The 25,434-nt window shown below is 43.8% G+C and overlaps 1 protein-coding gene and 1 long non-coding RNA gene across 3 annotated transcripts in view; one reads left to right on the top strand and one right to left on the bottom strand.

Annotated features, from left to right (window-relative positions):
- LOC137524298 (serine protease 33-like) overlaps window positions 1-19,394 on the bottom strand; it is a 66,908-nt gene extending 47,514 nt beyond the window's left edge. The window contains exon 1 of one of the 2 annotated variants that reach the window (XM_068244010.1): window positions 19,295-19,394. In XM_068244010.1, coding sequence (XP_068100111.1) covers window positions 19,295-19,379 — 85 coding nt within the window. In that variant the 5' untranslated portion in view covers window positions 19,380-19,394. Of the gene's footprint in view, window positions 1-5,571; window positions 5,900-19,294 lie in introns of those variants that run through there. The other variant, XM_068244012.1, reaches the window with a different exon arrangement.
- LOC137524304 (uncharacterized) lies at window positions 6,055-18,774 on the top strand. The gene is made up of 3 exons (XR_011022651.1): window positions 6,055-6,178; window positions 17,270-17,544; window positions 18,671-18,774. It is a non-coding gene; the product is annotated as an uncharacterized lncRNA (long non-coding RNA).
- Window positions 19,395-25,434: the final 6,040 nt, after the last annotated feature.

Genomic DNA, 25,434 nt, shown 5'->3' with positions numbered 1-25,434 from the left:
ACATCTGTTCTCTCCTCTAAAAACCCACTAATTACCCATCAATCACCCCCTGTCACTGCTACCCATCATATTAGACCCCTATCTGCCCCTAGGGCACCCAATCACCCACCCACACCCTCAGAACGACCTCAGATCCCCCCCAGACCTCCCCCCCGTGTACTGTATACATCTATTCTCCCCTGAAATCACCTGTCAATCACCTGTCATTCACCCGTCATTCACCTGTCAATCACCCGTCAATCATTTACCCGTCAATCACCACCTGTCACTGCCACTTATCAGATCAGACCCTAACCTGCCTCATACGGGCATCTGATCACCCTCCCACACCATCAGATTGCCCCAGACCTACCCTCAGATCACCTCCAAAGTGAATTTTTTACATCTGTTCTGCCATCTAATCACCCACTGATCACCCATCAATCACCCATCAATCACCCCCTGTCACTGCTACCCATCAGATTAGACCCCTATCTGCCCCTAGGGCACCCAATCCCACGCCCACACCCTCAGAACGCCCTCAGACCCCAGCCCTGATCACCTCGCCAGTGCATTGCTTGCATCTATTCCCTCCTCTAATCACACCTTGAGACACCCATCAATCACCTCCTGTCACCACCTGTCACCCCCTAGCCCACATACCCATCAGATCAGGCCCTAATTTGCCCCGTGTGGGCTCCTGATCACTCAGCCAAACCCTCAGATCCCCCTCAGACCCCCTTTCCGATCACCTCTGCAGTGCATTGATTGCATCTATTTTCCCCTCTAACCACCCCCTGAGACCACCATCAATCACCTCCTGTCACCCCCCTAGCACTCCTATCCATCAGATCAGACCCAGTACAACCTGTCATCTAAGAGGCCACCCTGCTTATGACTGGTTCCACAAAATTCGCCCCCTCATAGACCACCTGTCATCAAAATTTGCAGATGCTTATACCAATGAACAGTCATTTTGAGACATTTGGTTTCCAGACTACTCACAGTTTTGGGCCTGTAAAAATGCCAGGGCAGTATAGGAACCCCACAAGTGACCCCATTTTAGAAAAAAGGCACCCCAAGATATTCTGTTAGGTGTATGACGAGTTCATAGAAGATTTTATTTTTTTGTCAAAAGTTAGCGGAAATTGATTTTTATTGTTTTTTTCACAAAGTGTCATTTTTTATTAATTTTCATAGAAAATTTTCAGTTCATAGAAGATTTTATTTTTTGTCACAAGTTAGCGGAAGATGATTTGTATTGGGTTTTTTTTTCACAAAGTGTCAATTTCCGCTAACTTGTGACAAACAAAAATCTTCTATGAACTCACCATACACCTAACACAATACCTTGGGGTGCCTTCTTACTAAAATGGGGTCACTTGTGGGGTTCCTATACTGCCCTGGCATTTTAGGGACCCTAAGCCGTGAGGAGTAGTCTAGAATCCAAATGCCTCAAAATGACCTGTGAATAGGACGTTAGGCCCCTTAGCGCACCTAGGTTGCAAAAAAGTGTCACACATGTGGTATCGCCGTACTCAGAAGAAATAGTATAAAGTGTTTTGGGGTGTATTTTTATACATACCCATGCTGGGTGGGAGAAATTTCTCTGTAAATGGACAATTGTGTGTAAAAAAAAAAATCAAAAAATTGTCATTTACAGAGGTATTTCTCCCACGCATGGGTATGTGTAAAAATACACCACAAAACACAGTATACTACTTCTCCTGAGTACGGTGGTACCACATGTGTGGCACTTTTTTGCACCCTAAGTGCGCTAAAGGGCCCAAAGTCCAATGAGTATCTTTAGGATTTCACAGGTCATTTTGCGACATTTGGTTTCAAGACTACTCTTCACGGTTTAGGGCCCCTAAAATGCCAGGGCAGTATAGGAACCCCACAAATGACCCCATTTTAGAAATAAGACACCCAAAGGTATTCCGTTAAGCATATGGTGAGTTCATAGAAAATTTTATTTTTTGTCACAAGTTAGCGGAAGATTACACTTTGCGAAAAAAAAAAAACAATTAAAATCAATTCCCGCTAACTTGTGACAAAAAAAAAAAATCTTCTATGAACTCACCATACTCCTAACGGAATACCTTGGGGTGTCTTCTTTCTAAAATTGGGTCATTTGTGGGGTTCCTATACTGCCCTGGCATTTTAGGGGCCCTATACCGTGAGGAAAAGTCTTGAAACCAAATGTCGCAAAATGACCTGTGAAATCCTAAAGGTACTCATTGGACTTTGGGCCCCTTAGCGCAGATAGGGTGCAAAAAAGTGCCACACATGTGGTATCGCCGTTCTCAGGAGAAGTAGTATAATGTGTTTCGGGGTGTATTTTTCCACATACCCATGCTGAGTGGGAGAAATATCTCTGTAAATGGACAATTGTGTGTAAAAAAAAAATCAAAAAATTGTCATTTACAGAGATATTTCTCCGACCCAGCATGGATATGTGTAAAAATACACCACAAAACACATTATACTACTTCTCCTGAGTATGGCAATACCACATGTGTGGCATTTTTTTGCAGCCTAACTGCGCTAAGGGGCCCAAAGTCCTATGAGCACCTTTAGGCTTTACAGGGGTGCTTACAATTAGGCACCCCCCAGAATGCCAGGACAGTGAACACATCCCACAAATGACCCCATTTTGGAAAGTAGACACTTCAAGGTATTCAGAGAGGAGCATAGTGAGTCCGTGGCAGATTTCATTTTTTTTTTGTCGCAAGTTAGAAGAAATGAAAACCTTTTTTTTTGTCACAAAGTGTCCTTTTCCGCTAACTTGTGACAAAAAATAAAATCTTCTATGAACTCACCATGCCTCTCAGTGAATACTTTGGGATGTCTTCTTTCCAAAATGGGGTCATTTGGGGGGTATTTATACTATCCTGGAATTTTGTCACCTCATGACAGGTGCTCAGAAAAGTCAGAGATGCTTGAAAATGGGAAAATTCACTTTTGGCACCATAGTTTGTAAACGCTATAACTTTTACCCAAACCAATAAATATACACTAAATGGATTTTTTTTTATCAAAGACATGTAGCACAATAAATTTGGACAAAAATGTATGCAGACATTTTTCTTTATTTGAAAAATGTCAGCACAGAAAGTGAAAAAAATCATTTTTTGACAAAATTCATGTCTTTTTTGATGAGTATAATAAAAACTAAAACTCGCAGCAGCAATCAAATAGCACCAAAAGAAAGCTGTATTAGTGACAAGAAAAGGAGGTAAAATTCATTTAGGTGGCAGGTTGTATGAGCGAGCAATAAACCATGAAAGCTGCAGTGGTCTGAATGGAGAAAAAGGCTCTGGTCCTTAAGGGGCGAAAAGACTGTGGTCCTCAAGTGGTTAAAGTGAACTTGAGATGGTTCATTAGTGCTTGTTTATACTTTCCTGGGGCTTCCTCCAGCCCCATGAGCACCGTGGCCTCCCTTGCTGAGCCTCCTCGGTTCTTTGGCTAAGCCGGTATGACGCCCGGTAAGGCCTTCTGCGCATGTGCAGCTCAGCTACACGCACACCTATCATTATGCTTCCATCCCCTGAAGACTTCTGCACCTGCACAGAACTACTCCGACGCAGAACGTTCTGGGGAACAAGACGGGGGTGCGCACGCGGAGTATCATTTGCACAGAAGACCTTAACTGACGGCAACTGACCGGATTACCGGAAGTCGTATCGCCAGAACGGAGGCACTCAGGAGGACAGCAAGGGAAGGCACGGTGTTCGTGGGGCTGAAGGAGGCCCCAGGTAAGTATAAATAAGTGCCAGTGTACCATCTCTAGTACGCTTTAAGAAGTAGTGGTTTGGTTAATTGCCCCTTTATAAATGTAACCTAAAGTGCAAATAAATAACAGTCATTTTTAAAGATGTTCTCTTTTCAGTTGTGGTTATCTGATAAATACTGGGTTTTTTCCCCCAATAAAAATAACTCTTTTTCTTTTCCTGGCAAACCGCATGTTCACACCTTTGTAACCAGGGGCAAATGTGTAAACGGGGAAAAGAAGGTCCACTGTATGTGCACCTAATTGATTAAAAGCTAGAGACAAATGCTGAAAATGGAAATTTCCTCCTCCAGCATAAAAAATAAAAATATTTCCCCACCAAATCCTTCTGTGTTTTTTTGTTTTGTTTTTTATTGCAATGACACAATAACATCCAGAAAAGATGATATTTTGAACTTCGCAACACATTTAGAAATATAACCAAAATGATGCTTATCAGGAAAAAAAAAAATCACCTTTTTGTCAGGTATTCCCTGCAACATTTTGGTGGTGCTTTTAAAACCAGTCACCCCAAAAGCCTCAGAAAGCAATAGTATCTGCCCTAGCTTAATTTATCTAATGACTTTTTCTTTTCAACTTAAAGGGAACCTTAAATAACATGTGAAATGAGGTAGACATATGTACTGTATGTGCAGTGCATAGCACACAAAGGAAGCCCCAGGTATGTATGATTTTTTTTATTTTTTTTTCATCTCTGATACACTTTAAAGTGAACCTTCAGACTAAAAATTTACTCAGCAGAACTGAAAAGGCTTGGTGTTTCTTTAAGGGCCCATTCACACTGCACGCGTTTCCAGACGCGTTTTGGAAACGCGTGCAGGTGGCCAAAACACACGACATCAGACATTGCATAGAGTGCAATGTCTGATGTTCACACTGCATGCGTTCCGGACCTGTGCGGTCCGGGAACGCATGCTGCACGCAGATTTTGCAAAAACGCGTGGCTGTCCCATTCACTTTTCAGTGATGGGATCAGCCACGCAACGCACACAAACGCGGATGGCCATGCGTTCGTACGCGTTGCGTTCCGCACGCGTTCCGCACGCATGGCCATCCGCATTTCTGATCTGAACGGGCCCTAACAGTTTCACAGCATCAGAACTTTGTTTTAATTATAGAAGTCTAATTTTTAGCTGCATTTTTAGCTAACCTCTGCCTCATCAAAGAAAACTGCCCGGGCTTTTTTCCCCTGATGCTGTGCAAAGCATGATGGGATTTCCTATGTTGTTGTTCACGTTGCCTAGCAATTAGGAGGGGGTGATCAGGACACAGGACAGTTGGAACTGTGTCTCATGCTCCCTGTCAACTTCTTTCAACCAAAAAGATGGCTGCCCCCATGACAAAGATGGCAGCCCCCATGAATCACAAACATTTGCCTGTTCTTTTAAAACAGGGTGGGTGAGAGATTATATTACCTATCTATTTTAATTAACATAACTAATGTAACTTAATGACAGTATGTTTGTTTAGGCTGGAGTTCCTCTTTAATGTCCATACTCCACAAGTTCAAATTAATTTAAAACTGTGCCATCTCATAAATGCTCTGGATGAATGGAAACATAGTGTATGCAGGGATCGCAGGGGTAGAAAGTTCCCAGATGGATCTCTAGCTACATACAGTAGTCCATTTTCAGCTGTGCTCACCATGGTGTGTGCAGCTGGAAATTCACTGCTAAACATACTCTACAAGTGATGAGTTTCTATTATTGATTTTGACACCATCATCCATTGGAAAAAGAAGTCATAGTAACATTTAAAAAAAATAAATATGCAAATAGGAAAAAGCTCTCCTCTCTTACCGACACACAAGAATACAGAGGCGGCTGTAAGGATCCTGAAGGTGAAATCCATGTCTTCTTGTGTGGTTAAACTAAATATGAGCCACTGTTCTATCAGTTGGGATTCCCGGACTCTCCAGAATGAATGACTTCACAGAGCTGACGTGCTTTTCTATTCATCGTTATCTCTATTAATGTGATTTTACTGGTATGAATGATTAACTTATCCAACAAGGAAATCTATGGATTTACCACACTGTCTCGCCTGTCTCAGAATCACCTCTGTTACAGAACACTGACTGTACATTTTCCGACCTGGGAGAAAATGACCAGGAAAAAGTTCCTCCCAAAATCCATACATAGAATGTATAAAAGTAAAGCCCGCGCTCAACAGGGAGATGTGAGGGAGCAGGCTGGAGTTGTACTTTGTACTGGTTGAACTCGATGGACGTATGTCTTTTTTTCAACCAAAATAACTATGTAACTATGTAACTATGAAGGAGAAGAAGAATACGCGTGGCGGGCTCTCAGTCGGCCAAAAACAAAACTAAGCCGCGGTGGGGACTGGAGGACACCCGTGGATCGGCAGAGGCACAGGACGGCTGCAGGGGGCTTCAGGAAGCCCCAGGTAAGTGAAACTTTGTTTCTGTGCCAGGGTTAAGGTTCCCTTTAACATGCGCATTTAATTTAAGAGAGTGTAAAGCCATTTAAAAACAAAACAGATACCTAAGGAGAGGGTAGGCTCTGGGTCCTATTGACTCACGGTCCTCGGGTTCCAGTGCAGGATCCCCCATGCAGGTGGCTCGCTGGGTATCGGAAGTGCCCCTGCTTCTCTCCCTCCTTTTCTGGCTCTCTAGATGGGGGGAAGGTGTGTGTGTGTGTAAGGGGGGGGGGGTGCATCTGGCTATCTAAAGGAGCGCACATTTGGCTATTTAAAGTGGGGTAAGGGGGCACATGGCTAAATAGCATTTGACTCCACCCATGACCATGACCACATTCTGATATGTGGCCACACCCCTTTTGTCCAGAGGGGGCGCAATCAGTGCCAGATTTACCATAAGGCACTGTAGGTATGTGCCTACAGGTGCCTGGTGATGGAAGGGCGGCTCACGCACCTCTCCGAGCGCCTTCTTCCTTATGCAGAGTTCCGAGCAGAGTGTAAATGTGAGGTTACTCACGTGGCTCTTGGCATTCCATTGACAAGAGCTCCCTTCAGTCAGGTTAAACTTAATACTGAGGGCACCTCTGGCTACTTAATACTAAAGGACACCTGTAGCTACCTATGACTGGCATGGGAACTAAGGGAGAAGTGACCAGCGCACTTGTGGGTGTTTGTAGGTTTGTAGGGCGAACTCTAAGGTGCCAGGACATCTATGCCTATAGATGCCTATGCCGATAAATGTGCACAAGCAGATTGTGTGCATGAAGATTTGCATATTTAATTGAGTGTGCTGATCTTTGTGGATTCTGCATATGATTGTCCTGCCTGGTGCTCTGGTGATCAATATTTGCACCTCGTTTATGGAAAGAGGAGTGTAGCCAGGTACCCCCACTCTGTTGGCTAAGCCACCGTATCACAGAGAGGAGAGGTGAAGAGAGAAGCAGTGCAGTGCCAGCCGCAGTATACTGCCTTCCAGAGCTGCCACAGTGCTTCTCTGCTGCTCAAATAAGTAGTCAGCCATTGCTGGGCTAGGTAAAAAAAAGAGGGAGAACCAGGGTTGGACTGGGACACTAAAGGCACACCAAGGAAGTTTCAGCCTGGGGCCCGCCCCCCTCTCTCTCCTCCCCTGGCGGCAGATATCCCCACAAAATGCAATTAGATTGGCAGCAGATATCCCCACAAAATGCAAATAGATTGGCGGCAGATATCCCCACAAAATACAATCAGATTGGCGGCAGATTTCCCAACAAAATACAATCAGATTGGTGGCAGATATCCCCACAAAATGCAATCAGATTGGCGGCAGATTTGCCCACAAAATACAATTAGATTGGCGGCAGATATCCCCCTGAATTGCACTTAGATTGGCAGCAGATATCCCCACAAATTGCAATTAGATTGGCAGCAGATATCCCCACAAAATATAATCAGATTGGCAGGAGATATCCCCACAAAGGCAGGTCCCCAGTTAGTGGGGGCCCCATGTTGGAAGGGGGGGCAGTGGGCACAGAGTGGCGGGGAGGGGGAGAAGCCTCCCCCCTCCCTCACCTAGGGCCCCCCCTTCCGCGCTCTCCCCCCAGTTAGGTAGGCAGGTCTATAGATGCCCCCATGCTGGAAGCGGGGGCAGTGGGCACAGAGTGGCAGGAAGGGGGGGACCTAGGGGTCCCCCTTCTGCGCTTCCTCCCTCCAAAATGGCAGCCAGCCAGCGGCAGCAGCGGGAAATAGCTTACCGGGATCAGATCGATAGCTCTGATTAGATTACTGACTAATCCCACTCTCGCAGGAAGTACTGCGAGAGCGTGATTGGACAGTCAGTGCAGAAGACCAGACCAGCAGCGGCACGCAGAGCTATCGATCTGATCCCGGTAAGCTATTCCCCGCTGCTACTGCCACTGGCTGGCTGCAATTTTGAAGGGGGGGAGCGCAGAAGGGGGGCCCCTAGGTGAGGGAGGGGGGAGGCTTCCACCCCTCCCCGCCGCTCTGTGCCTAATTTCCCCCCTTCCTACGCTGTGCCCCCTCCTTCTCTGCTCTGGGGCCTACCGATGGAAAAATCAGTGGTTCGGTGGCTCAGTCCGAGCCTGGGGAGAACAGTCATAGTAAGTGCCATTCTGGCTCTTTTTCACTTTCATTTACATTTATTGTCAAGCCTTCTCTTTTTGGTGGCATTTGTAAGCTTATTGATTGGCAGATAGCACTGTCAACAAACAAGTTGGCTTGACCTTCCTCACTATCTAACGACGAAAGAGCAGTAAGTATCTGCAGTGAGGTTTGGTGTTTTCCTTCAGTAAACAGAGGTGACATTGCAGGACATCATGTCCACTTTACACATATGCAAATTTTTAAGGTAGGGAAGAAACCTATGAACTTTCATGCATATTCTTATCTAGTACTGATAATATACTGTATCTAGTTGTGCAGTTCCTATTATGGTGACAGGAAATGTGGGCAGCTTATAGGCGGCCATGTTAACATCAGCAATTAAAATGGATCTAAACTCTTGCAAAGGACAGAGAAAACAGAGAGAAATGTGCCCTGTATGCATTTAGAGAGTTTAGCTTGTTTACTTCTCCCTCATTTGTGTCTAATTACAAGTTGTAATTTGATTTCTCCCCTGTGTCACGTGACTACCATGGCAGATAAGCTCATTTGAAAGCACAGGCTGTTAACAATATGTCTGCTTCCATGAATCAGGGAGTAGAAATAATGCAGATTTATTTTAGGATTTGTATTAGCTGTAACAAAGAAATGTTTTTTGTTTAAAGGTTATTATGTTTTTGCGTATCTTTGGAGCAGAGAGGACATTCTGAGTTCAGGTCCACTTTAAGGGAAATTTGCGCTCCCAAGGCCCGTAAAATAGCAATGATGGGGCCGTCCGCTATACAAAGCTACAAATAGGGGGTGCAAAGCTACACTTTACATAGGGGGCCACCCTCGCACACTTCATTTTATTGGCCAAATATTAACATGGGCACCTAGGGGGCACCCAAACTTCCACATCATCCGATATTCATCATGTGGCATGGAGAAGGTGACATGGTTATCAGCGAGTTTGTGGCGCGGCACGGGGGGGGGGGGGGTGTTAGGAGTAGGCATTGGTGAGGGGGGTCAGTTTGGGTTAGAGTTTGGGTTACACATGGGGGTGCAGTTAGGGTTAAAACATCGGTAGAGGAAGGGCTCTGTCCGAGAAAAGTAAAATATCAGTAAAATTTACCAATATTTTACTATCGGAATTACCACTGCCTAATAATAGAATATCAGTAATTGGACCAAAGTTCTTCTATCGGCTATTTCCAGCATCCAAATTTCCACGGCACCCATTTTGCATGTATGCCTTATTATATTGATTGGTTTTGTTTTTTACGTAAAACAAATTTGTAAGGGTTTTGTAAAATTAAAAAAAAAAAAAACCCTTACAGTGTTACCTTCCTGGAGGAAAATACAGGAAGCTTTCTTGTTCCAGTGATTTCTGAGCCCACAGGGCTGAACTCCCCTGGAAAACTTTTTATCAGGTATTTACATGTCACACATGACCCCTGCTCTTAGATCCAACGAAACGAAACAACAACAAGAATGTATTTAACCACTTGAGGACTAGAGGTTTATAAATTTGGCACTTCACAACTTGGTTTATTGCTCAGTCAAACAACTTAGCACCCAAATTAATTTTACCCCCTTTTCTTCTTACAAATAGGGCTTTCTTTTGATGGTATTTGATTGCTGCTGCATTTTTTTTTTATTAATCAAAAAATACCTCATTTTTATAAAGTGGCCCTAGACTACATTACATACACTACATGATATATATACAGAAATATGTCTAGGGCAGAGACAGGGCCACCATTAGAAATTTTGGGGTCCCTCACACATCATCTGGCCTGCTTCCCCCCCCCTCCCTGGGCCCACTCACTGGTTGCTGTGCCCGCCCACTAGCCACCCCACCCCGTGTCCGTGCGCAAAGTGCGCTGCAGGAAAAAATGTGCATGGTTCCGACACTGAAGAAAGCGGCATGCACAGCGTGACGTGGCAAAAAGTGGGCGTGGCCATGGCATGTTGTGGGTGGAGCCAAATACTAGCAAAATACAGGTAGTCCCCGGTTAACAAATGAGATAGGGACTTTTAGGTCCGTTCTTATCCTTTATCCATTCTCTTTTGACCCCCTCTTTTCTTCCTGTGCCTCTGTCTCTCCTCAGTTTGTGCCTCTTTTGTGTCCCTCTGTGTGACCTCATGTTCCCACCTCATCTCTTTTCTCCCTGTGCCTCTTTTGTCCACCTCTGTTCTCCCCTGTGCCTCTTTTTTTTTTCCTCCTGTGTTACCTCTTGTCCCCTTCTGTCTCGGCTCATCCCCCTGCCGTAGCCAGGTATAGGTGCCCCCAGTATAAGTATCCAGGCATAGATGCCCCCAGTATAGGTAGCCAGGTATAGGTGCCCCTAGTATAAGTAGCCAGATATAGTTTTCCCCAGTATAAGTAGCCAGCTATAGGTGGTGCCCCAGTATACGTAGCCTGGTGTAGATGCCCCTAGTATAGGTAGCCTGGTATAGCTGGTACCCCAGTGTAGGCCAGCAAGATAGAGGTGCTCCAGTATAGGTATTCAACTATAGGTGGTGCCCCGGTATAGGAGCCTGGTATAGTTGCCTCCACTATAGGTAACTTGGTATGGGTGGTGCACCAGTATAGGTTAGCCAGGTACTGGTGCCCTTAGTATAGGTAGCAAGCTATAGGTGCCCCAAGTATAGGTGATGCCCCAGTATAGGTAGCTACAGTAGGTACAGGTGATTCCAGCTCCAGTATAGGTAGCCAGGTATAGGTGGTGGCCCAGTATAGAAAGTCCGCTGTAGCGAGCTCACTCATCTGCTCCTCATGGCCCTTCCAGCGCTTTGGGGGGCCCAGGGCCCCCAGAAGCCCTGGGCCCCTCACTGCAGTGTCAGTTGTCCCCCCCCCCCTCCCCGATGGCTGCCCTGGGCAGAGATTAGATTGTGAGCCCATACCAGGGACAATTAAATGCCAAGTATATCCTCTGTACTGTGCTGTGGGAGATCACGGCGCTATATAAATATATTTTTATATGTAAATCAAAAAATCAGCCTACCAGATCCGATCAAGGACTGGCAGGCTGATCACTGGGGTTGGCTTTGTATACTGACGGGAGCTCACACTTTTAAGCTTGCTTCTCATGAGATGGTGCCATATGACTTTGCTGAGACCTGAGAGCGCCACTCTCCTACCGCCATCCTGCATTAGGCAGTCAGGAAGTGGTTAAATAAGTGAAAAAAAAGTCACGTCAGGAGTCTATACACTAGCTCACAAAAGTGAGTACCCCTCTCACATTTCAACCAGAAACTGAGGGTAAAGGTGCCGGACTTTACATGCATGTCTTCAGACCTAAACCCCATTGAGCATCTGTGGGGAGAGCACAAGGTCTCTAACATCCACCAGCTTCATCATGGAGGAGTGGAAGAGGATTCCAGTGGCAACTTGTGAAGATCTAAGAACTCCATGCCCAATAGAGTTAAGTCAGTGCTGGAAAACAATGTGTGTACACAAAATATTGACACTTAGGGCACAATTTTAACAGTCTTGACTTAGGCGGCCCAATATTAACATTCTCCACTTAGGCGCGTACTCACTTGTGCTGTTAGCGGCTTAGACATTAATGGTGAGTTGAATTATTTTAATGGGACAGCAAATTTACACTGTTATACAAGCTGTACGCTGACTACTTTACATTGCCTCAAAGTGTCATATATCTTCAGTGTTGACCTATTAAATGTCAAATATAATAGCCATTTTTACAAAAATGTGAGAGGTGTAGTCACTCTTGTGAGATACTCTATATATCACTGTTACAACATGACTGCCAATTAGGGACTTCAAAACGTTTGTTATGTCAGGTATTTCTCGAAAACTGCAAGGTCTTTTCGAAAAATAATTTTTGTACCCAGTATTCTGCTTAACCACTTAAGGACCGCCCCCAGCCGATGGGCGGCGGCAAAGTCCGGGCCCAAACGACCGCAATACGCCCATCGGCGGGGGTGGCTGCGGGAGTGGCTATGCGGCGATCGCGTCATTTGTGACGCGATCAGCCGCCGGGGACTGGCTCCGCCCACCGCTCGCTGTAACCCGCCGGCCGTTCGGAAGCGCCGGCGGGTTACTAGCTGCCCGATAGCCGCACGGAAAGTGTATAATAGGCTTTGTAATGTATACAAAGCCTATTATACTGGCTGCCTCCTGCCCTGGTGGTCCCAGTGTCCGAGGGACCACCAGGGCAGGCTGCAGCCACCCTAGTCTGCACCCAAGCACACTGATTCCCCCCCCTGCCCCCTGATCGCCCACAGCACCCCTCAGACCCCCCCCCCCGCCCACCCCCCAGACCACTGTTTGCACCCAATCACCCCCCTAATCACCCATCAATCACTCCCTGTCACTATCTGTCAACGCTATTTTTTTTTAGTCCCTAATCTGCCCCCTACTCCCTCCTGATCACCCCCCACCCCTCAGATTCTCCCCAGACCCCCCCCCAGACACCCCCCCCCCCGTGTACTGTATGCATCTATCCCCCCTGATCACCTGTCAATCACCTGTCAATCACCTGTCAATCACCCGTCAATCACCCGTCAATCACCCCCTGTCACTGCCACCCATCAATCAGCCCCTAACCTGCCCCTTGCGGGCAATCTGATCACCCACCCACACCAATAGATCGCCCGCAGATCCCGACATCAGATCACCTCCCAAATGCAGTGTTTACATCTCTTCTCTCCTCTAAACACCCACTAATTACCCATCAATCACCCATCAATCACTCCCTATCACCACCTGTCACTGTTACCCCATCAGATTAGACCCTAATCTGCCCCTTGCGGGCACCCAATCACCCGCCCACACGCTCAGATTGCCCTCAGACCCCCCTTATCAATTTGCCAGTGCAATATTTTACATCTGTTATTCCCTGTAATAACCCACTGATCACCTGTCAATCACCCATCAATCACCCCTGTCACTGCCACCCATCAATCACCCCCTGGCACTGCCACCCATCAATCAGCCCCTAACCTGCCCCTTGCGGCAATCTGATCACCCACCCACACCAATAGATCGCCCGCAGGTCCGACATCAGATCACCTCCCAAGTGCAGTGTTTACATCTCTTCTCTCCTCTAAACACCCACTAATCACCCATCAATCACCCCCTATCACCACCTGTCACTGTTACCCATCAGATTAGACCCTAATCTGCCCCTAGGCACCCAATCATCCGCCCACACCTCAGAACGCCCTCAGACCCCAGCCCTGATCACCTCGCCAGTGCATTGCTTGCATCTATTTCCCCCCTCTAATCACACCTTGAGACACCCATCAATCACCTCCTGTCCACCCCCTAGCACACCTACCCATCAGATCAGGCCCTAATTTGCCCCGTGTGGGCTCCTGATCACTCGGCCAAACCCTCAGATCCCCCTCAGACCCCTTCCGATCACCTCCCCAGTGCATTGATTGCATCTATTTTCCCCTCTAAACCGCTTCCTGAGACACCCATCAATCACCTCCTGTCACCCCTCTAGCACTCCTATCCATCAGAACAGGCCCAATACATCCTGTCATCTAAGAGGCCACCCTGCTTATGACCTGTTCCACAAAATTTGCCCCCTCATAGACCACCTGTCATCAAAATTTGCAGATGCTTATACCCCTGAACAGTCATTTTGAGGCATTTGTTTTCTAGACTACTCCTCGCGGTTTAGGGCCCCTAAAATGCCAGGGCAGTATAGGAACCCCACAAGTGACCCCATTTTAGAAAGAAGACACCCCAAGGTATTCTGTTAGGTGTATGATGAGTTCATAGAAGATTTTATTTTTTGTCAAAAGTTAGCGGAAATTGGATTTTTATTGTTTTTTTCACAAAGTGTCATTTTCACTAACTTGTGACAAAAATAAAATCTTCTACGAACTCACCATACCCCTAACGGAATACCTTGGGGTGTCTCTTTCTAAAATGGGGTCACTTGTGGGGTTCCTATACTGCCCTGGCATTTTAGGGGCCCTAAACCGTGAGAAGTAGTCTAGAAAACAAATGCCTCAAAATGACCTGTGAATAGGACGTTGGGCCCCTTAGCGCACCTAGGCTGCAAAAAAGTGTCACACATGTGGTATCGCCGTACTCAGAAGAAGTAGTATAATGTGTTTTGGGGTGTATTTTTATACATACCCATGCTGGGTGGGAGAAATCTCTCTGTAAATGGACAATTGTGTGTAAAAAAAATCAAATAATTGTCATTTACAGAGATATTTCTCCCACCCAGCATGGGTATGTGTAAAAATACACCCCAAAACACATTATAATACTTCTCCCGAGTACGGGCGATACCACATGTGTGGCACTTTTTTGCACCCTAACTGCGCTAAGGGGCCCAAAGTCCAATGAGTACCTTTAGGATTTCACAGGTCATTTTGCGACATTTGGTTTCAAGACTACTCCTCACGGTTTAGGGGCCCCTAAAATGCCAGGGCAGTATAGGAATCCGACAAATGACCCCATTTTAGAAAGAAGACACCCAAAGGTATTCCGTTAGGAGTACGGTGAGTTCATAGAAGATTTTATTTTTTGTCACAAGTTAGCGGAAAAATGACACTTTGTGAAAAAAAAAATTAAAATCAATTTCTGCTAACTTGTGACAAAAAAAAAAAAATCTTCTATGAACTCACCATACTCTAACGGAATACCTTGGGGTGTCTTCCTTCTAAAATGGGGTAATTTTTGGGGTTCCTATACTGTCCTGGCATTTTAGGGGCCCTAAACCGTGAGGAGTAGTCTTGAAACCAAATTTCTCAAAATGACCTGTGAAATCCTAAAGGTACTCATTGGACTTTGGGGCCCCTCAGCGCAGTTAGGTGCAAAAAAGTGCCACACATGTGGTATCGCCGTACTCAGGAGAAGTAGTATAATGTGTTTTGGGGTGTATTTTTCCACATACCCATGCTGAGTGGGAGAAATATCTCTATAAATAGACAATTGTGTGTAAAAAAAAATAAAAAATTGTCATTTACGGAGATATTTCTCCCACCCAGCATGGGTATGTGTAAAAATACACCCCAAACACATTATACTACTTCTCCTGAGTACGGCAATACCACATGTGTGGCACTTTTTTGAAGCCTAACTGCGCTAAGGGGCCCAAAGTCCAATGAGCATCTTTAGGCTTTACAGGGGTGCTTACAATTAGGCACCCCCCAAAATGCCAGGACAGTGAACACACCCCACAAATGACCCCATTTTGGAAAGTAGACACTTCAAGGTATTCAGAGAGGAGCTAGTGAGTCAGTGGCAGATTTCATTTTTTTTGTCGCAAGTTAGAAGAAATGGAAACTTTTTTTTTTTCTTTTTTGTCAGAAAGTGTCATTTTCCGCTAACTTGTGACAAAAAAATAAAATCTTCTATGAACGCACCATGCCTCTCACTGAATACTTGGGATGTCTTCTTTCCAAAATGGGGTCATTTGGGGGGTATTTGTACTTTCCTGGAATTTTAGCCCCTCATGAACCTGACAGGTGCGCAGAAAAGTCAGAGATGCTTGAAAATGGGAAAATTCACTTTTGGCACCATAGTTTGTAAACGCTATAACTTTTACCCAATCCAATAAATATACACTGAATGTTTTTTTTTTTATCAAAGACATGTAGCAGAATAACTTTCGCGCTCAAATGTATAGGAAATTTTACTTTATTTGAAAAATGTCAGCACAGAAAGTAAAAAAAATCATTTTTTTGCCAAAATTCATGTCTTTTTTGCTGAATATAATAAAAAGTAAAAATCGCAGAAGCAATCAAATAGCACCAAAAGAAAGCTGTATTAGTGACAAGAAAAGGAGGTAAAATTCATTTAGGTGGTAGGTTGTATGAGCGAGCAATAAACCGTGAAAGCTGCAGTGGTCTGAATGGAGAAAAAGGCTCTGGTCCTTAAGGGGCGAAAAGACTGTGGTCCTCAAGTGGTTAACATATGTACTAATTTTGGTAGCAATAGCATGTATGGGAGCTTTGCTTTTAACCAATAGTCAGCACAAAATTATGAAAAAATTATGAAAAAAGTTACGCTAAATTACAAATGATTACAATTGCATACAAAATTAATTACAATTTTCCCCGAAAATTTCGCATTAGGATTTTGATGCATAATTATGAATTAAGAATGTGCAATTATGCAGAGGATTTCATTTCTGCTTATCACTATTTACTTTCTCTTTTAACTATGCAGAGCTTCCCCTGCCAGGCTGAAATGGGCCTTATTTACCCTCCACCACTAGTTTATTCTTTTCAGCATCGCCATGGTCACAGATGAACTTTTCGCTACTCGGGCATACTGGCTCCTGCTTAATTATGTGGGCTTATTTATGTGGGCACTAGTGTTCTAGACTTTTGTTTATGGGCGTATTTCCAGCTGGCATTCGTTGCCATGAGTACAGTGCACGTGCACGTCATAGCCCCTGCCTTGTTGGGAGGCATCTTTGAGGTGGTTGATATATACCGGTAGGTATATTACTGGCTGGGGGCACGTCTATCCACAGTTCACCCGCATTATAGGGGAGATGCGAGGAGCATGATATGGCACCTTGTAGCTGATTGCCTCGCTAGCCTTAGCATCTTTGTGTGTGGCCATGGTAACGCTTTACTTCTTGGCGCCGATGTGCATTTTTGCATACAGGGTTGGACTGGGAGGTTTACACATAGCTGGAGTAGTTTCCCATTAAATACACTACCTCAGCCTAATAAGTGAATTGGCTGATTGTAGTTTAAATCTATTGCCTGTCAGATTATTGATGCTCTATATAAGGCATCAATTCATCAAGCATAATAATTGTTAATGATGAAAACAGCTGAGTTTACTGAGCATTTAATAAAATGTCTAGTCATCAAGGATGTTACCGCATGGCAAGATGAAATTACCGAGCAGTGAGGTAAATTACCGGCTTGTGCGGTAAACACCTCCAACACATGTCAGCAAATGTCAATTCGTGAAGATAAGAGCATGTGATAAAGCCCAGTAACATGTTTTCTAATTCCCGGCAGCTCTTCTCTATCGAAAACCAGCTTCAAATGCCTTCCATGTGGATATCCCTATGACTGACAGAAGCAGGGAGCCAATAATAACAGCCTTTGTCTCCTGCAAGTCCTTGTGATAGGATGCAATTCCTTCTCCGAAGGATCCAGCTTTTCTACCCCACAGGCAGCGAGCAGAGAGATTCAGAACAAAAGAGGTTTCCCCTTCAGCCGTTCGGCCATTTAACCCCTTAGGTTCCTGTTTGAAGATGTGGAGGAGCTAGTGGGGAAATCACCTAAGCATGGTATGTGTAAGGTCTCCTGGAAGTTCATCTAAGCTGTGGCAATTAAATAAAATGTTAAGAAAGATTAATGGACAGATTCAGAGGGAGTAGAGGCAGTATAACAAACATGTACATCTAAATGGATGTTGGCTATGCCTCTTACTACTGTAATGCTGACACTGCACGAAACAGCTTGTAACAAATCAGAGACAGTTCCACACTCTTCTGCTGTTACTGAACAGGTTTTTGTGAATTGAAGATTAGTATTTCGGTAAATTACCAAACTTCTACCACATCTATTGATATTGATCAATAACCCCCCCCCCCCCCCCCCCCCCCCAAAGTCTAAAATACTGAATGAGGTATTTTCCTGACTTTTTTTTTTTTATCGTACAGTCTTTGATGAATTGATGCCATTGTGCTTATGTGTTACTTTGTTGGCTGCAAGGCTTAAAGAGAATCTGTATTGTTAAAATCGCACAAAAGTAAACATACCAGTGCGTTAGGGGACATCTCCTATTACCCTCTGTCACAATTTCGCCGCTCCCCGCCACATTAAAAGTAGTCAAAAACAGTTTTAAAAAGTTTGTTTATAAACAAACAAAATGGCCACCAAAACAGGAAGTAGGCTGATGTACAGTATGTTCACACATAGAAAATACATCCATACACAAGCAGGCTGTATACAGCCTTCCTTTTGAATCTCAAGAGATCATTTGTGTGTTTACCTTCTGTCCCCCTGCAGCTCTCATCCACTGAATACTAGTGACAGGATGTGAGGCTGATCGTTTCTTCCTGTCTGTAATTCCTCAGTATGTGTCAGCCAGCTCTTTCACAGCCTAACAGAGGAGGATTTTTATCCAGCTCTCTTCTATCACTGATAAGATAGCAGAGATGCTGCTGGCTTATGTAAATAGCACACACACACGGGAGTGTGCATAGAGGGGCCTGGAGACTGTGCATAACAGACCAGCACGGAAGAGTTGGCAGCCTTCCAGACACAAGGCGACAAGTCTGACAGGGGAAAGATACATTGATTTATTACAGAGACAGTGATAGTAGAAAGTGCTGCAGTAAGCCAGAGCACATTAGAACAGGTTTAGGAACTTGTAGGATGGTAGAAAAAACGTTGTCATTTTTGTTACAGAATCTCTTTAAGAACAGGCAGGAGGCCAGAAACAGCGTGCCGTCGCTATCAAGCCATCTGAGCATTGTTCCATCCATGCCATAGCAATAAAAGAGCTTTCTTCAGTTGGTGGTGCCTGACTGTCTCTACTCTGCTACTGTTTATTTTAGTAAGTCATAAAGTAAATCACAATTCTTTTCAAACCATACAGGGCTGTCCCCTTTAAATCAGACTGGACATTATAGTAGTAGCTGCTACTACCAAATGCACTCTGGTCAACACATGTATCCAATATAATCCTCAGCGCTGAATATCCAGTCATTTAATGGTGATAGCTGCAGTCACCCCGTGCTTCAACAGACAGGTGACTGTCACCAGATGAATAAATCAAATCACCATTAGTTGGTAACAAAATACATTGAAATTTATTAAAATCCAAGTTTAAAAACCAACAAGGTACTCATGTTGAGGGCCCCATCAGTAGAATACACCATATAATGCACATCCAGTGCATAAACGATCAATCCAGTTATAGAGTATTGCCCAATCTCCACAGCTCGACCGGTTTCGGCATTGCGCCATCCTCAGGAGCAGATGGAGAGAGACTGAGCTTAGGGCAAACAATTTATACATATGCTCACTTACATTGTAATTTCCAGTGCTGCCTCCTACATAGCTTCCACATCGCCCTCTCTGCTTTGCATTGCATGTGCTGATAGGGATTGGGCATGGAGTGTCACATGATCGCACTGCACTCATACGTGATTGGTCAATCTTCTCAAATGACCTCAATTTGGTCATGGGTAATGTAGTTCTGAAAGGACTACCGCACATAGTAAGATATGTAACCCGTTTATATAAATAAAAGTAGAGTTGTGCACTAAATGATGAAATAACTTATGATACTCATCTGTCCCGTTCTCCCCTCCATGCTACGCTCTCTCCTCCGCAGTCTGCACCAATAGCACTCATAGCCGGCAGTTGTACTGTTTGGAGCTGATGTCAGCCTGGCGGCGATTGGTGGCCAGTGTTGCCATAGTGATATGCTCACTGCAACATTAGATATATGCATGCGTCGGGGCAGGGGGTTGTGTGGTGACAGCTAATCTAATACAAAATGTTGCTATAGCAACAATGAGCCATTAAATCAGTGCTGCTGTTCTTGCGCTGATTAAAAACTATGCCAATGCAACATTTTGTAGCTACTATTTACATAAATGTTTTTTCATGCACCAATATAAATACATTTATGGACACAATATAGAATATAAAAAGTGCAATATGCAATGAATGAATATGCAATATGCAATAAAATGTGCAAAATAGCAGAAAAATGTTAAGAATCATCAATAAAACAATTAATATTAAAATCAATATTTAGACCCCCTGGTCTCAAAGTCTTCAATGTAAATATCCACTTGGACTCCAGCTTATACCGTTCCCTATCTTTATTGCTCCTCGCCAAACATTCTTCCCCTGATCTATAATACAGTATTTTAATTGTGAAAGATTCTGATTATGCATTTCCTTGAAGTGATTGGGGATTGAATTTCTGCCTTGCCAATATTATAGATAGGGATGCTCATTTGGATTCCGCGGAAATGCAATGTCCGCATTTCCGATGGGAAATTGCATTTCCGCATCGGAATACGGAAATCGGTAATACAAGTGCGGTAGGTGGATTTTGCGGATTTCCGCCCAGAAATCGCAGAAATTTCAGCCGAATTTAACATTGATTTTCTCAAAAACTTCAAAAAGGTCTTTTTGAAAACTTTTTTTTCATCATTTTCCCAAGATTCTATTTAATAAACCCTGAAAATTTGGTGTTTCTAGGACTTTTGAAACACCACCGCTCGGTGGATTTTTACTGTAATGTAAAATGCAGAAAATCCTCATTATCCGATATGTGGTAATTTTAAGCCAATCAGAAGATTCAGAATGAATACACCAATCAAAGAATGGGGATTTAGGCGGAAATTTCCGCATTCTCTGATTGGCTTATTCATTCTGCGTCTTCTGACTTCTTGGCTTAAAATCACCGCATATCGGATAATGCAGATTTTCTGTATTTTACATTACAGTAAAAATCCGCAGACTTTAGCGGTTAATAGCAAAGCCCCCATAAGTCCTAGAAACACCACATTTTCAGGGTTTATTAAGCAGAATCTGGTGAATACGATGAAAAGAAAGTTTTCAAAAAGAACTTATAGTTTTTGAGAAAATCGATGTTAAATTCGGCTGAAATTTCCACGATTTCCGGTGGAAATCTGCAACAGAATGCGGAAATTGGAAGCAGAAAGCGGAATCGGTAGCAGTAGTGGTAATTGGCAATGGCGGAATGCGGATTTTCCACGGAATCAGAAATTGGCATTTCCGACCATCTCTATAGACATGCTCGTACAGCCTTCTCCTGAATGCTCTTTCAGTTTTGCCAACATTCTGTAACCCACACGGGCACTCCAGGAGATAGACTATACACCTGCTATTGCAATTGAATTTTTGTTTTTTTTACAGTAAATGTTTATCCCTTGTAGTTGCTCTTAAAATGTTCACATTTCCTTGGTTGTTGTACACACGTCCTGCAACCAAAACACCTCTTACATTAAAAAAAAAAAAAACTTTCATACCCGAAAAAGTGTCTCTTTTTGGCTGTGCAAATTACTTTTTGCCACAAAACTTTGTAGATTTGGTACTTCTCTAAAAATCAGCAGTGGTTCCTCCGGGTTAAATTCTCTCAGGTCCTTGTCCAATGTTAAAATAGGCCAATGTTTGCTCACCATCTTTTTCACATCCCTATATTGTGTACTGTAATCAGTTATAAACAAACAGCCAAAAAAAAGTCTCGTCACTGCGTTTTTTCTTTTTGTTATCAGATAACATTATCTTTCTATCCATATCACCAATCTTATTTTTGATAGTAATCATATGCTCCAAGTTATATCCTTTTTTATTAAATTGCATGATTAACACTTCTGATTGATTCATATAATCTTCTTTGCTGTAGCAGCTCCTGAATACTCCATGGAACTGACTGGATGGAATTGAATTTAGCCAGTTCCGGTGATGACAACTATCTAATGGGATGAAACTATTCCTATCTGTCTTTTTAAAATGGGTTTGTGTCTGACATCTAGTGGCCTGATATAAAATAACAAGATCTAAACATCCCATCCCTTCTTTGCTGCATTCACAACTGAACTGTAAATTCTTGCTTTTCAAATTAATATGCATAATAAATTAACTTGCCTTTTCATATGAAAAAGATACTGTCTATAAACCTTTTCCAGATTATTAAATTTTCAGGCTGGTTAGTATAGATAGCTTCCTCCTCCCACTTTGCAACAAACAAATTTGCAAGAATGGGTGCGTATCTTGCGCCCATCGCAATGCCTTTTGTCTGTTGATAAAAAGTACCACTAAAAAAGAAATCGCAACTCATAATGCATCTATAAGAAATCTTATCATATCTGTGGTGAGGTCCGGGTTCTGCAATAGATAAAATTCTGCAGCATCCAAACCTTCCTCCTGGTTAATTACAGTGTAAAGCGATGATACGTCCGCTGTGTATCCTCAAAGCTAAAATTATCTAAAATCTGGATGAGGTGTTTGGAATCCCAGAGGATTCAAAACCATTGGTTGTAGAAAACTGTCGATAAAATTACCCAATCTTGAAGTTATAGAATTAATCCCACTTACTATTGGCCTGCCTGGTGGATTTTTGCTGTCTTTATGGATTTTTGGGAGGCAATATAATATAGGTGTACAAATGAAAGATGGTACTAGAAAATTTGCCTCTTTATCTATAAGGAGTTTCTCTCTGATCTTCTCTCTACTATGTATTTTAATTCACTGTAGAACTTCTGTCCAAAATCCCCTTTTAAAACTTCGTACGTATTCTTATCCTGTAATATAATATTTACCATGTTTATATATTTCGAAGTGTCCATGACAACAACTCCTCCCCCTTTATCTGCCAGCTTTATAGTCAGGTTTTTTTATTCTCAGCTAATGATTATATGGCGGAGTTTAACATTGGGTCAATTCTGGTGGGCCTGATCTTCAAATGTTCAATGTCCTTTATCACAAGTGATTTGAATGTCTCAATATGGTGATTATTAGATCATTTAGGGTTGTTGTTATTATTATTATTATTATTATTTAGTATTTATATAGTGCCAACATCTTCCGCAGTGCTGTGCAGAGTATATTGTCTTGTCACTTAACTGTCCCTCTGAGGGGCTCACAATCTAAACCCTACTATAGTTCTATGTCTATGTATGTATTGTGCAGTGTATGTATTGTAGTCTATGGCCAATTTAGGGGGAAGCCAATTAACTTATCTGTATGTTTTTGGGATGTGGGAGGAAACCGGAGTCCCCGGGGGACACCCATGCAGGCACGGGGAGAACATACAAACTTCTTGCAGATGTTGACTTGGCTGGAATTCGAACCGGCAACCCAGCGTTGCAAGGCGAGAGCGCTAACCACTATGTCAGGGTTAAAACTGATTTGTTTCTCAGGCCACTCTTTAAATACTGACCTTCAATGCTAATGTCCATTGTTGACTTGGTTGGTGCAGAATTATTCACAAAAAACTTTTTATAGTCAATTTTCTTGCAAATTCTTGTGCATCCACAAAATGTTGGAACTTGCTTGGAGCCTTCGGTGGTTCAAATTTTAGTCCTTCATCCAGTAATTTTAATTCAGCTATATTCAATTCATGACTACTTACATTTTAAACTCCTTCCCCTACTCTCCTTTGAGCCTCTTGCTTTCTCCTTTTGGATCTATAAATTCTAAAGTCCTGTACTGGTTTGGGGGGGTTGATATGGTCTAATATTTTGATAAGGTGTTCCAATAGGATTAGAAAAATGTGTTAGTGGGTTTCTGGGGGTCCTAGGGGGGTTTGGGTTCGGTACATGTAGTATAGGTGCATTCTGTGGTATATTTAGAGGTGGTACATTCAGTTTTGGGTTCCTTGCTTTTATTCTTACCGGTGGTTTGCCACCTATATGCATTGTTGCTATTGTAATCTTTATAGTCTTTTAGATACTTTTTTTGTGTTTTATGCGAAGATCATTATCTACTTTTTTTGAGATGTGTCTGTAGTTTGTCAGAAGTGTTCTTACATTCCTCTATCTCCCTGAATGGGTAAATTTTTCTTTGATGCCATCAATGGTTTTATTAAAGTACTAGCAGACCTGAGCCCGGGCTCTAGGGTTTGTGTTTCTTGCCGCCTCCCGCCGCACATGTGCGTGCGCACACCTGCCGCACACCCAGATGCCTGCCCATCTCCCTGGCCCCGTCCCTGTCCTCGTGTCACTGTTTAGCTGGGTCCGTGCTTTTTGCTACTGTGCATGTGCGCAGCACGGACCCAGCTAAACAGGGACAGCATGGCGCAGGGAAACAGGGGGTTTATTATGGAGGATTTTTGTAAGTTCTCTAGCACAGGTATCGAAGAAAGTTTTCCACTCATCTCTTGTGATATACTTCATTTCCTGCTCCTTTAGGCAGAAGTCCCATCTCATATGTCACGGGATAAACTCGTGCTTATGCTGTTTCTCCAGAGAGACAATTTACACCCACAGTGCAAACATCTTTTCAGATACAAACCCAAGGTGCTTAAATTGTGCTTCTAGACTGTTTTCCTTGGGTTCAACACTGTGATTATTGTAGCAAAAAAGTTTCTGCCCCGTGTTAGCCAAAGAAATTATATAGGTAGAAAAAATGTTTTGTAAAAAATAAAAAAAAGGCAAAAGGCAAATTTTTCAAGGAATGATTATGGAGAACAGGGAGAATAAAGGAAAGAAAGGGAGCGGGACAACACATAGAAATATGTGGATCTAACCAGGGACACACCCTGATCCTGGCAGGCCCCTCCAGCAAAACTCTACCGGCTCCTTAACCTCCCCTGCTACCTCCCTCTACAAGACTGCAGTGCATAAGTGTCTTCCTCTACCTCCAACCCTATGCGGAATGGGAGGGCAAGGGCTGAGAGCAGGGACGGATCTTGGGGGGGGCAAGCGGGTATCTTGCCCCAGGCGCAGTTTGTTGTATTCTTAAAAAGGCGGCAAAATTTGGATGGGGAATGGCAGTTTAGGCGCCAAAACCTGACCTTGCCCCAGGCGCAACTTGGTCTAGATCCGTTCCTGGCGAGTACATTTGAAATCGGCGCCGGGAGACTTGGGCGCAGGATACAGCCGGTATATGGCTGATGCTGCTTCTGCACAAGTCCATGCCGTGTTAATTACTATTCCCCCTCCAGGCTGCCATGGATAGTGGGGGAATGAAATAATTCGGCTTCCAGCGATTGCTGAAGGCCAAATTATTATGTTTTTAAGCAACTTTGGTGCCGTCTTCTGACGGAGCCGACGTTACTCACTGAGCACTGCAATAGGAGTGATTCCTATTGTAGTCTATGGAGGCGCCGGCTGCGCCCAAATCTAGCAGCACTGAAAAGCACTGCTCCGTTCCTGGCTGAGAGGGACCCATCCTGTGGCAAGGAAAGCAGAGTAGCGGTGGCATACATTCTCTTCATCCAGCGGTGGCATACATTACCTTCATCCTCACCCCTCTCTCCGCTGTAGCTGCTGCATACTCTATCTCCCTATTGCTCTTGTCTCTGCATATTATTATTATTGATTTATGTAGTGCCAGTGTCTTCCATGGTGCTGTACAACAGCATGCAGAGTATAACAATACAAAAGAAACTATACAACCGCTAACCACTTCACCACTAAGGGACTAGAGCAATTTTTACCTTTCAGCGCTCCTCCTTTTCATTC

The sequence above is a fragment of the Hyperolius riggenbachi genome, chromosome 7, assembly GCF_040937935.1.
Source record: "Hyperolius riggenbachi isolate aHypRig1 chromosome 7, aHypRig1.pri, whole genome shotgun sequence".
NCBI classification, from domain to species: domain Eukaryota; kingdom Metazoa; phylum Chordata; class Amphibia; order Anura; family Hyperoliidae; genus Hyperolius; species Hyperolius riggenbachi.
This window is presented reverse-complemented; position numbering and strand designations above follow the sequence as displayed.